General features: G+C 40.7%; 1 protein-coding gene across 2 annotated transcripts in view; it reads right to left on the bottom strand.

The window, feature by feature from the left end:
- Positions 1 to 1856: 1856 nt before the first annotated feature.
- zgc:77151 (uncharacterized protein LOC337153 homolog) overlaps positions 1857 to 13238 on the bottom strand; it is a 67687-nt gene continuing 56305 nt past the window's right edge. The window contains exons 9-12 of one of the 2 annotated variants that reach the window (XM_055017099.1): positions 10626 to 10723; positions 10371 to 10521; positions 7906 to 8103; positions 1857 to 6287 (exon numbers count right to left, since the gene is read on the bottom strand). In XM_055017099.1, coding sequence (XP_054873074.1) covers positions 5166 to 6287; positions 7906 to 8103; positions 10371 to 10521; positions 10626 to 10723 — 1569 coding nt within the window. In that variant the 3' untranslated portion in view covers positions 1857 to 5165. Of the gene's footprint in view, positions 6288 to 7905; positions 8104 to 10340; positions 10522 to 10625; positions 10724 to 13238 lie in introns of both variants that reach the window. The other variant, XM_055017098.1, reaches the window with a different exon arrangement.

The following is a 13238-nucleotide window of genomic DNA, read 5'->3' as shown; positions in this document are numbered from 1 at the left end:
GGGTTTAACTTTCATGAGAAAACCTTAACGTTAAAAGATGAAACCACTATTTTAACCTCTATAGCATTTAACCTTTGAGGCAGCAAAAATCTTTCATCTGTAGCGACAATAAAGGCGTTTGATATGACTTTGATCTGAAAGAGAAACTACTTTGTGAACTTAACCAAGTTTCAGCTTCAAACTGAGACATTCCGTTGAATTATTCTACATTTCTCATTTCAAAATTAGCCAAAAATAAACCAGATTCTGCAATAATTTGCGTTCCTTGATGCGACTACGACGACTCAGTTGTCACCAACAGGGACGAGGTTTTCCTGCTGAAATACAGGCAGTGTTTATAAAATTATGGTAAAATATCTATAACATGCAGTGTCGCTATTATTTTTCCAGTCTTGGTAACAGCTGTGGGCATTTGGAAAAACAATCGACATATTAATTTGAGTTTTTTTTTTTTAAGAACCTCTACTTTTTTGTTTTTGTTTTGTTGAAGATTTAAGATGTTGTAACAACACAGGAGTTGTTCAGAACGTCATACTGCAGTGAAAAATGACCTCACAGTGAAGAAAAATAATGTGACAGAAGCTAAAACATGTTCAACTGTGCTTGATTTTTATAGATTTTAAATGTAAATCTCAGTTCAATTGATCAGTTTTTAGAAACACCCTCGATGTCTTAAAGGTAGCAGAAGGTTTCAGCTCCGTCAAAAGCAGGTCCACGAACATTTAAAAATTTGACTTTTTGGTTTTACATGACTACTTCTGTCACTTTTTCTTGCGTAAAATCGAGTAAAACGCCTGAATGTCTGCATCACCATTGACCTGTTTGAGTTTGTAACATCAGAATGAACAAAAACCCAAATTTCATGCAGTTTTTGTTAATAAAAAGAATTCACATTTTGGACATTATTACAAACTAAAAACATTGTTTAACCAAGAAAAAAAGCTGCAGATATAATGATAATGAAGGTTTTTGTTACTAAAACATCCAAAATATCTGATAGGCAAGAAATTAATCAGCAATAATGAGAAGTTTCAGTCATTCACATTTGCTCTTATTTGTATTTAAACTAATATTTGGTTTGTTTGTCAGAAATACTTAAATTTTAATGAGATTAAACAAATCAAGAAAGTCACTTTCAGGTTGATTTATATCATTCCGCAGATTAGTAATCCTGAATAAATGGATGGATTTGAGTTTTCAGACCTGAATCGATTCCACAGAAACCTTTTGGGATAAATTCAGTCATTCCAGCTTCTAAAGTGTTTAAATCTTTTAGTTTTCTTCATCGATTTCTTGATAAAAGTAATAGTTAATTGCAGGTCTAATCTCAATAAACCAATAAATTCTCAAACACCTGAAATGTTCAACATGTTTTTACAGACTTAGGTTACTTTTTAAGCAAATAAAAGGGCTAAAACCACTATTATTTCCATTTTTGTGGCAACAAAACACAAATTTAAAGCACTTTGTGGAAATATTGTTGTGCAAAAGTTCGAAAAGTCGAGCGTGGACGTCCGAGCGGCTAAAACTCACACTTCAGTCGCACAAACTGGTTTCTCTGAAGCACATCGAGGCTGCCGTTGCTCAGAAACACTCGACAATAAATAAATGTTTACTGACACGATGAAGCAGAGAGACGCTCACAGTAGTTACCCTGTTGTCAGATACTGCATCGACGAATTCTCCTCGTTACTGCTGAGAAAACAGACGTTTAAAGCTGATCCTGAAACACCGACTGGCTGTATTTGTGGAGGACTTTGGTGCATTTGCTCGGCTACCGTTTCTTTACTCATGCATTCATTCACAAAGAAAAACAGAAAAATAAGAGGAAAAAAACCCAAAAAACTGCAAGTGTGTCCATAAACAAGTCACCGTTTCTTTTAATTCTTTTTAAAATATTTTAAAACTCTCTTTTACTGACTTGCGGCACGATGAGAAGAAATTGCAGTTTTATCAAAATAAAAAAAACAAACAACAACAACAATATGGCAATAACTAAGAATAAACAGCACCACTTAACGTCGGTGTTTCTAAAATAACAAACAGACAGAACGAAGGAGGAAATATTTTTAAAAATATACCACGGGAGAGCAAATGAGTACAGTAGGTGTGCAAATCTGAACCAACGTGTGGAGAAACAAACAGAAGGCTGCGATTTTAAAGGGATACCTTGATGTTTTTGTGGCGTTTATTTTTTCAGCTACACAATACGGAGTCGCTGCGTTGGCACTTTAGACGAGGAGGAAGCAGGCGAGCGGCTAAAACGTTCTTTGGTGAAGTGAAGCAAAAAAAAAATGCTGCAGGTTTGAAAACAGTCATTTCATTATCAGATAAACAGGTCACAAGTCAGAATCAGAGGAGAAGATCTGAGGTCACGCTCACATGTGGGGGCAGTTAGCTTAGCTTAGCTTAGCTTAGCATACTGGTTATTTGTTGTGGTGTCAACTCCTTGGTGGATTCACTCTAATAAGACAAAATTCTCACAACAAAAAAAGCCATGATCGACTCAATTCTGACCAACAAGGATGAGACATAAATTCTGAGATTTTTGGACTGAACTGCAGGCAGTGTTTACACCAAGTAAAACTACAGTAAAATATTTATAGGAGTCATTAACATTTCTGCCAGGCCTGGTAACAATTATTGTCGGAGGTGGTTAGCTTAGCATGTTGATTATTTGTTGTGGTGTCGACTGATTTGTCAATTGACTTTATTACTTTCATGAGAAATGTTTAACTTCAGAGGATTAAACCACTGATTTACAGTATTTAACTTTTTTGAGATTGTAAAATCGTTCCTCTGCAGACATTTGGTTTGATTTTGATTTGAAAGAGAAACTACTTCTTTGATGACTTTTCTTTGACACAATTTGGGTTTACCAAAATTCAGCTAAAAACTTAGATATTTTGGTGATTTATTCGACACATCTTGAGAAGTTTACCAAAAATGAAAAAGAAAAAAGCTTGTGTTCCTTGATGCAACTAAGAATCCATGATTGACTCAACTGTGACCAACAGGGACGATACAAAAAGTTTTATATTTTTCTGCTGAACTGTAGGCAGTGATTACACAAAGCAAAAATGTAGAAAAATATTTATAATATGGTGAGTCACCATTACTTCCACCAGTCCTGGGAATAACTGATGCTTGAAGGTGGTTAGCTTAGCATCATGATTTTTTGTTGTGGTTTCGACTGGTTCATCAATTCACTTTACTGAGACAAAATTCTCCCAAGTCAAGTTGGGGCATCTACGGGGTTTTACTTTCACAAGAAAAGCTCTACATTTAAAGATTAAACTACTATTTTAACCTTTATAGCATTTAATCTTAACTGAGATAGCAAATTCTGACTTATTCAACATTTACTGAACATTTACTCGACTGCATTTTCTTCAAACTGCCACAAAGTCGAATGCAAACTTTGCAAACCTCGAAACAAAACCGCCAAAATGACACCATTGTTCAGCCAGAAACTGTAAAATTTTGATTTTGATTTGAAGAAAAACTGCTTTTTGAATGTCTCATCTTTTATTTGGGAAAACTTGACCAAAGTTCATCTTAAAACTGAGATATTTCATCAGTTTATTCTACATTTCTCATTTAAATAATTTGCCAAAAACCTCTTCAAAACAAACAACCGTTTACATTAAACAGAGCCATGCTAACTGTTTCCACAGGTTTACAGTCTTCATGCTGAGCTAAGCTACTTCCTGTATGTAGCTTTATAGGTACAGATAAAAGAGAGGAAACACGCTGGCTTCGCTATGTTTGCTGAATTTGTGCAAAAACACCAAAAGTTTAAGGTTTTGAAGGAGTTTAAGTGTCTCGTAAAACTACAAATTGTGGTTTGAGACAGAGTTTGTGTTCAGACGTGAGCGTGGCGTCGATCTTCTACTCTGACAGTATTTCCAACCTCTTCCAGGCAGATGATTCGTTCCTCTGCTAAGGAAAAACCAGCAGCATGAGGCTAACAGTTGCTCTGCCTGACTACCTGATAGGAGGTCAGCATGGACACTAAAAGACGCAAATCAACACCAAGCAAACATGACATACAGACACAGACTGCAGGTTAAAGGAGAAATCTGGACTTTCATGTCATGAAAAGACCAAAACCAGCGATAAATGTGGATGAATCTGAAAACAGTCCCAGACAGCCGCACAGCTTCCTATGTTGGTTTTGGTCTTTTTGACGAATTCCAGCCTTTTCCTTTAACACCAGTCTGACGCGCATCCTGCCCCAGTGCATGCTGGGAGAGGCTCCACCCCTGAAACAGATAAAGCCGGTGGGAAGCAACGTGCTAAAAAGAACCTGAGGTAGTCTGAATGTTGGGGCTACATGTCATGAAGTCTAACCTGAACGGCGGCAGCGATGACGAATGTGAGGAGTGTCGAACCTAAACACTGGAAGCTGGTATCAAAAGTCTCTTCAAACCGATTTAAACCTAAAAGTTTGGCCGGAAAACGTGTTTGTACGTCTCGGGCAGCCCTGCGGAGGAAGGAGCGAAAGTTAAACTGGTCCAACATCAAGGTATCTCTTTAGGTGGATGTATCTGAAGCCAGCGATGAAGCAGATCGCAGGCCGATTAAGGCACGTATGTGTAAGAAAAGTTTATATAAGTTGAGCTAACGAGCAGGACTATAGAAACGCTTCACTTAACGAGCTATAGCGTGAAGACCGAGCTCCGAGATTCTCACTCCGAGCTCCAGATAACATCTAAACACTTTATCAGAAAATAACTATCTCTCTACAGAAGTAGAGTACAATTTAAAAATGAAACTACCAAACTACAGTACACTCTGGATGCTAGTCAATGACGTCTTGATGCATAGCATCACCCATAGATGTGATGTTTATTTTGAGTCGTGGATCTTATTCAATATTTCAGCTGAACATTGAATAGTGGAGTTTAATAGTGTTATGGAGGTTATGGCAGTGTTTAAAACTCACTCCTCTGTTTCTTTTTTTACCTTAAACCAACGGAAAGGAAGAGAAACTGGTGTGTGATTGTCATGTGTGGTCTGTAAAGTTCAATCAACGACGCGAAACAAAAAGAAATAACCGAAGTTAAAATGTTCTCAAAGAAGAAAAGAAACATCCCTGCTCCTCTTTCCAAAAACCCGACTGATCCGACGGTCTTCAGATCCAACATGTGAGCAGATTAATGCTAAAAACAGTGTGTGTCTGTGTTCCCGGCTCTCTTCAGCTCAGAACCCGGATCTCTCTCCTCCTGCTCAGACTTGATTCTTTCCTCATTCTCTGTCTTCACGCCTCCCTCCATCTGCATCTCGGCCTCGGATCCTGACGGGAGAAACTTGTCGAACCTCATTCCGTTCAGATCCTCCTCGAGCTTCACCTGGAAGGGGGGCAGCCCCAGCAGAAAGGCCCGGATCCTGCTGGGGGAGCTCAGGTCCGCCGGTTCCTCCTGGTTCTTGGCCTCCACCTCCTGCCCTCCTACCCCTGTGGAGCTGGACCTCCCCCCCAGGCTGAAGTCCTCGGCCTGCTCCGTGAATCCGGCTCTGGGTCTCTTGGACGATGGCTGCTCGGTGTTTCCGTTGACGGCGGCCCGGCTCGGCTCGGGTCCCTCGGCTCCGGGTCTCTTGGTGACGAAGCGCTTGCTGAGGTTGAGGGGCAGCGCTTGCTCGGGCGGTGGGGTGATGGGGGAGCAGGGTGGCTTGGTGCTCAGGTCCTGAGACAGGGCCTCAGACAGGCGGCGGGTGAAGCTCTGTAGCTGAGACGAGTCCAGACAACGAGTCCTCATCAGCTGACACACCTGAACGCTGCAGTCCAGGTTCAGGGGCAGAACCCGGAGAGGCGGCAGCGGCGGCCGGCTCCTCGGGTCCCGACCGCCTCCCCTCTGGCCGCCGTCGTCCAGGTTACAGCCGGAGCAGCGGTTGTGGTGCTGGTGGAGCTGGTGGGGCGGAGGCTGCTCCCCGCTGGGGTGAGGCGTGTCGGGGCTTCCTGCTTTGGGCTGCAGGGTGAAGATGGTCGGGTGGAGTTGCGTCGGGTCCTGAGGCGTCAGCGCCGGACTCTCCGGGCCCCGCTGGAGGCTGATACGGCTCCTGAAGACGTCCAGAGGACAAACGCCTTTGATGGGGCTGAAGCCGCCCAGAGAACCTCCGACGAAGTGGCGAGGCAGCGTGGAGAGGAGGACGCCCGGAGGTCCACACTGGCCTCGGTCCGGCTTCAGGTCCTTCGGTTTGGGCTGGAAGGGGAGGAAGGGGGTGGACATGGGGGACAGGTCGGGGGTGAGGGGCATGTTGACGGGCAGGATGGCCGGCTGGATGGGCTGCAGGGACGAGAGAAGAAGAACGCTGCCATTATTGGGCTCTATCAGGAGATCTACTGGTGAGCATTCATGTGAGATCAACCAAATGTGGAAAACCTCAAACATGACGTCCTCAGAATCAGCTGAGCTTTTATCTACAATAACTTTAGTATATTTAATGAAACCAAGCAAAATTTCACCTTCATACTGTGAAGTTAGACCTTTAAAGCGCATGAGGGCAGCTCTAAATTTCAGACTTTAATTCATTTTACTTTTTCTGTCATTTCTGAGCCTCATAACTTCCTAAAAAAAATCTGAAATATTCAACGCAGACAACACAAGAATGTTTCTGCCACAGGAGAAATAATGCAGTTAATTATGTGTAAAAATGATCCTTTCATTGTCTCTAATAGTTCTGACCAACCACCGATCACACATGATGATATGAGCGTTGAAAGTTCACCCAGAATGCACTTCTTCCCCTAAACTTGTCCACAACGACTCAACAACTGCATGAAATTAGTCAAAAGATGTCCAAAATAACCCCAAAACTCACCTTCAAATTTAATAATTTTTGGCCCAAAATGACAAAAACTTCTCCAAAATGACCCAAAAATGATCAAAAATGTGTGTAAAAATGTTCCTTTCATTATCTCTAATAGTTCTGACCAACCACCTACCAACATGCTGAAATGAAAGTTTACCCAGAATGCACTTTTTAAAGTTTTCTCTGGTGAATTATCAGAAAACAGAAACACATCCAGGGAACCAATGATTGTTTCTATGACTATGTCATAGACATTAAACTGTTCACACTAGGATACATCCCATAATACTGATGATCACAGCTGGTTATAGAGGAAATGAACAGAAACCAGATTTAGTGTTTAGATTGTGACACCTGGATGGATGTGAAACTGATCTGGCTGAACATTTTGTGCCTCTCTTTTCTTATTTTGTCAGTTCTTTGTCATCTTTGTCTCCATTCTGTGATTTTACATCAGTTTTGTGTTGTTTTGTTTGTTTTTCTCACTGTGGTCATTTTGTTTGATGTTTTAGTCATTTTTGCTTCTTGTTTTGTCCCGTTTTTATTGTTTTGTGTCTGGTTTTTGGCGTTTCTTGTCACATTTCTCTTGTTTTGTATGATTTTGTCTCTCGTTTTCCTTGTTTTCTGTCTAGATTTAGACATTTAGTGTCTTGTTTTTCTTGTTTTGTCTCTCATTTTTGCCGTTTAGTGTGACATTTAGTCATTTCATACGTCTTTGGGAGAGTCTTGTCTGTTTGTGACATGAAACTATGATACATCCCATAATACTGATGCTCAAAGTTGGTTCCAGAAGAAATGAAGTGAAACCAGATTTAGTGTTTAGGTTGTGACGCCTGCAGTGGATGTAAAACTGATCTAGTGTCAGTTTTTACCAGAACTCAGATGTGTTTTTCTTCCTAAAATGTCATGAGTCTCTGTGCTGAACTGATGAAGTTCTGAGGCTCAGAAATGATGGAATTTCAACCCTCCTCTATGGACTTTAAATGCCTGTAACGCTGAAAATATATATAATATGAAGGTAAATCTCCATCTGGCTTCCTCAAATCTACTAAAGTTGCTACAGATGAACAATAAGTGTAGTATTCCTGTTACCCGGTGTGTGCTGCTGGCCGTCGGTCCTCCTCTGCCTTTTCCTGGAATCAGAGGGTTCTGCGGCTGACACTCTGTTTTGACTTTGGCCTGCTGCTGAGCCAACAGTCTGGCCTGAGCGATCAGTGTCGCCTTGTTCCGGGTTCCCGGCGGCCGACCTCGACCTCTCTTCACCACCATGGAGCCGTTTGGGTTCACGATCTGCTCGGAGAGAAGAAGAGTGAACAAGAGTCAAAGTCTTTTCCTTTTACGACTGCTGCACTTCGTAAAATCACAGAAGACAGACAAAAATAACAAAGATGAGTAAAAAAGAACAAAAAAAACACACAAAAACAAGGAAAACAAGAACCAAAATGCTTAAATTTAGACACAAGAAAAATGGGAGTCAAAATCACACTAAACAAAAGAATTCACAGGACTCACTGAGTGACATCAAGAAAGTTCGGTGAACAGTGAAGGAAGACGAGACCGCACTGAACTTGTTGGGCGTAAAGTTTTCTTTTTAAAAACTTCCCGATGGCAGCTTGGATAAAAGCGTGGTTGTGAGCAAATTTTGCAACAAAGACTTTTCTGATCACCTCAAGGCAAAACATGTTACCGCTAGCATGGACATCAGAGCTACCGTTAGCTACGACAAGCTACGTGTCCACAGGACCATTTTTTCTCACATGGAAACTGCATCTGAATATCGCCGCTTGGTGCACAGGTCAGTAGTGGCCGACTAGGTGGTCACATGACAGCCCTTCAGATCTGCAGTCCGATAGAAGCGTCGAACCAACATGGCGGCTCGGTCACAAACTTTCTCTTTTATTACGAAAACACTTCAGTGAAAAGTATTTCTGAAAGCAGTTGAGGCGAGAAATAAGCTGCTGAATCTGTCCTGGTTTTAGTTGAACGACGGCTAGTTTAGACGTTTAACAATTAGCTTTGGGGCGATGCTCCAGATGACAGTTCGAAACGCGCCGCAACACAACCAGCGTGCAATGCGGTGCATTTCACATGGACAACAAGAAAGGCACTCAGAGGGAGCAGTACTCCGCCAAGGCTGCTCAATCGTATCATTTCCAATGGATGAAATCTTAAATAAAAAATGACCTTGCGCTGAGCACAGGCATGTGTTATGCATGTGTATGTTAAGTACGGATACCAAATCGCCTGACCTAAATGTGTAGCGGGCGGCAAGAATGGATGGAACTCGGAAACACCCCCACTATTTAATCAATTTCATCATTTCCAACGGGTAAGTCTCGATAAGTCCTCAGAGGTAGATTTGTAGTAGGATCACAATCATGTGATCATCAGCAGGCAGCTGATGTAGTGTTCACTTGTCATAGTTACAGTGACATCGTGCCACTATCTCGCAGTGATACAGAAATCTTTAACTAATCCGTGGATCCAGACTATAAGCTGCATCACTGTCAAAATCTAATCACTTGGTCCTTGTGTCATTTCTGACCTTCCCTGGAAATTTCATCTGAATCCGTGAGTCCGTTTTTGAGTAATGTTGCTAACAGACAGACAGACAAACTGACAAACGTAAGCCGATCGTCACATAACTGCGCCGCGTTCCTTGGCAGAGGAATAAATGGGGTGCGAGAAACTGGCGATCCTGTGGACACATTAGCTACGACAATCCTAGTACCGGCTAACGGTGTAGCCATCCCATAATAGACCACTTTAGAAGGCATTGAAAGTTCTTGAGTTTACAAAAAGTCTTAAAATGCTGAATATAATCAATTTAATTGCACTTTGAGTTTGCAGTAATCTGTGAATGTAGTAGACAGATGAAAAATGCAGATAAATAGAAATGAAAAACATTTTTGCTGTTTAAGTTCAATTATATGTCTATTCATCGATTTAGTCGTCAACCAACATTTATTTGAATTGAAAAACTTGACTTATTGTGTCAAATATTTGACCAAAAATACGATTAATCGTGATTAATTAATGATAAAGCCTCTAATTAATTAGATTCATTGTTTTAATCACATTCCACTACTAATATAAACACAAGAATCAGGTTTAAGATCAATAAAGTCAACCTGCTTTAGCAAATAACTAAAAAGGTTTCTATTGTATTATTAAGAAGATATTCTCTTATCTGTTTACGTGTTAATCTGGATGTATTTTTAAAGGGAAGTTACACAGTAATAATGTGAAAATCTCTTGTGCAATATGAGGAGATTCCTGGACACTTGTTAGTACAATACTAATTACTTGTAGCATTTATATTTATCATATTTTTGCATTTCATCTATTATTACGCTTGTAGAGTGTTTTGTTTTGTGTTTTGGTGTTTATTTTATTCTTTACTTGAGCCCTTCACAAGAATTCCTGTGTAGTCAGACTATCTGTTAATAAAAACCTTCAACCTGAATGAAAAGTTTGTCTATAAACCTACAGTAAAATGACACTTTCAGCCTCCTGGTTTCACTCACAGAAGGAGAAGAAAGAGCAGAAGAGGCCACCTTCTTGTCCTTGGCTTTGGGTCCTGGTTTCCTGCCTCTGGGAAGTGGTTTCCGTCCTCGTATCACTCTCGGTTTCGGTGGCAGGGGGGATTCTGGGACTTTGAATTCTGCTCCTCCTGCCCTGAGGTGCTCTTCATAAGGAAGCATCAGCCTTAAACACACAGTTAAAGGAGGTTTAGTGGTTCTTCATTAGTGGGTTTCTTTGGCCTAAATGAATGTTTTCAGGGTTTTGTCAGCTGTTTGTTTCTGTCTGACCTCTCGTAGTGTCTCCGGGTGCAGGTGGCGGCACTGGTGCTGCCGGGGCATCCTCCCAGCTCGTTGTAAACCACTTTCCAGAGGCGATCTGTCGTCACCTGCGACACAAAAAACATGGAAATCGATCAGATTTTAGCTCCTGAAGAAATGCACCTGCTGGTAAGGTGATACAGGGAAAACAATAGGAGGACAAACCACCTAATATGGAAAACAAAGTAAAATAACCACAATGCAAATGACAGAAAACCAAGCAGACCGACAGTAAAATATGGAAAATAAAACAACCTCCTCTGTGAGACTTTTTCAGTTCACTTATTTGTCATTTTTAACCCACAACTAAGTTTAAATCAATACTTCTGCAGAATTTAGTTTCTCTGCTCAGTTCAAGACAAAATAAGCCTGATTTTTTTTCAACAAAGAAAAGACATGTCAAAGAAAGAAAATATTTCTACAAAATAATACCAATCAATTAAAAATAAAACATAAAATAAGTGAATTTTACACTGTTCCTCCTCCTTAAGGTTACATGGGGATTGTGAGTGATGATGCTGCCACCACCATGCTTCAATCATGATGCTGCCACCATGCTTCACTATAGGGATGGTGCGTTTGTTCACATTGAAGGTTTTTATGCATTATCATTTCATTCATTTTTAATTAATTGACATTACTTGGTAGAAATATGTTTTAATTTTTTCAGTTTTATTTATCCTATAGGATTTTGTTTGCTTGTTTGTGCAGTGAGGATGTACTTCAGGATAAACTGCAATCAATGTGGACTTCATACTTTTGAAAAAGCCTTGTTGCTGAGCGTTGTGCGTTTGTGGCACGGCTGAAACAATTACATACATTCTGCAGTGTGTGATTAAGGGTGTGACATACACTGTGTTGTATAATACACTATTGTTCAGTACAGCGAGTCTTTTGTTGTGCGGCGCCGAGCTCAAACCGCACCGCCTGTTTTCATTTATTTACCAGCTGCTGCTGTTGTTTGTTTATTTACTGTAAACTGCTGAGGAAAAACCCACATTAATACTTCATTACAAGTTAAAAGTCTGGCATTTAAATTCTACATGTGTACACTATTATCTGCATATTCAAGTGATGCATCAACATTTCACTATCGGAGTTGCTGCCGGTTAAACTGGTTTCAACGATGAAAACAGTCAACCAGGAAAACAACTGTCAGTTGCAGCCCTGTACTCCTACTGTTACTCAATACTGTTCAGTGTGTAGAAGTACAACATATTTTACTGTAGTACTGTCATTTAGTGTTTTTGATGCTGAGAATTGTTGTCAGTGGTACTGATGCAGATTTACTAATTCATGGCTACTTTTAACCAAAGCTGCAGTTATTTTCACTGTCAGCTAATCTATGAATTATTTTCTAGATTAATCAATAAGTTGTTACAGATAATACTATATTGATCCAACAAGCGGGAGAAATATGCAGCAAAGAACATAATGCAAAAATATAGGGAACATTGGTATAATACAAAATTACCAAGACAGCATTGTTGATATTGCACAGATTGTTATAGATGTACAGAATCTAAATATTGTGGAGATTTCTCTGAATGTGGAGAATAACAAATAAAGTCATTATTATTGCACAGATTCTTTTCTTTTGGTAGAATAAACAGATTTTGAATTCTTTACTAATATTGCACCAGAAAATGTTCACATTTGAAAAGCTGTAATAAGGTTATTGTTCTCTTTTTAAAAAATTCTCAGGTTCACAGCATGATGCTGCCACCACCATGCTTCACGTCATGATGTCACCACCATGCTTCACATCATCATGCCACCACCACCATGCTTCACATCATGATGCTGCCACCACCATGCTTCACATCATGATGCTGCCACTACCATGTTTCACATCATGATGCTGCCACCACCATGCTTCACATCATCATGCCACCACCACCATGCTTCACATCATGATGCTGCCACCACCATGTTTCACATCATGATGCTGCCACCACCATGTTTCACATCATGATGCTGCCACCTCCATGCTTCACATCATGATGCTGCCACCACCATGCTTCACATCATGATGCTGCCACCACCATGTTTCACATCATGATGCTGCCACCACCATGTTTCACATCATGATGCTGCCACCTCCATGCTTCACATCATGATGCTGCCACCACCATGCTTCACATCATGATGCTGCCACCACCATGCTTCACATCATGATGCCACCACCACCATGCTTCACATCATGATGCTGCCACCACCTTGCTTCATATCATGATGCTGCCACCACCATGCTTCACATCATGATGCTGCCACCACCATGCTTCACATCATGATGCTGCCACCACCATGCTTCACATCATGATGCTGCCACCACCATGCTTCACATCATCATGCCGCCACCACCATGCTTCACGTCAAGAGTTTAATTGTTCGGATTTAATTGATTAATCTTTTCAGCTCAACATTTTCTCCAGAGAATGACTCATACAGGACTGATATTAATAGAAATTCGCTGAAAAAATGCTGAAAACTTCATGAATTTCACTGCAACAGTTGTACCTTTTCCGTTGAGTTTTGGAAAGGCACTTTGCTAAACAGTTTCTAGTACTAATGCTAATCTGA

The sequence above is a fragment of the Amphiprion ocellaris genome, chromosome 14 (genome assembly GCF_022539595.1).
Source record: "Amphiprion ocellaris isolate individual 3 ecotype Okinawa chromosome 14, ASM2253959v1, whole genome shotgun sequence".
Taxonomy (NCBI): domain Eukaryota; kingdom Metazoa; phylum Chordata; class Actinopteri; family Pomacentridae; genus Amphiprion; species Amphiprion ocellaris.
Note: the sequence above shows the minus strand (reverse complement) of the source record. Positions and strands in the feature narration are given on the sequence as shown.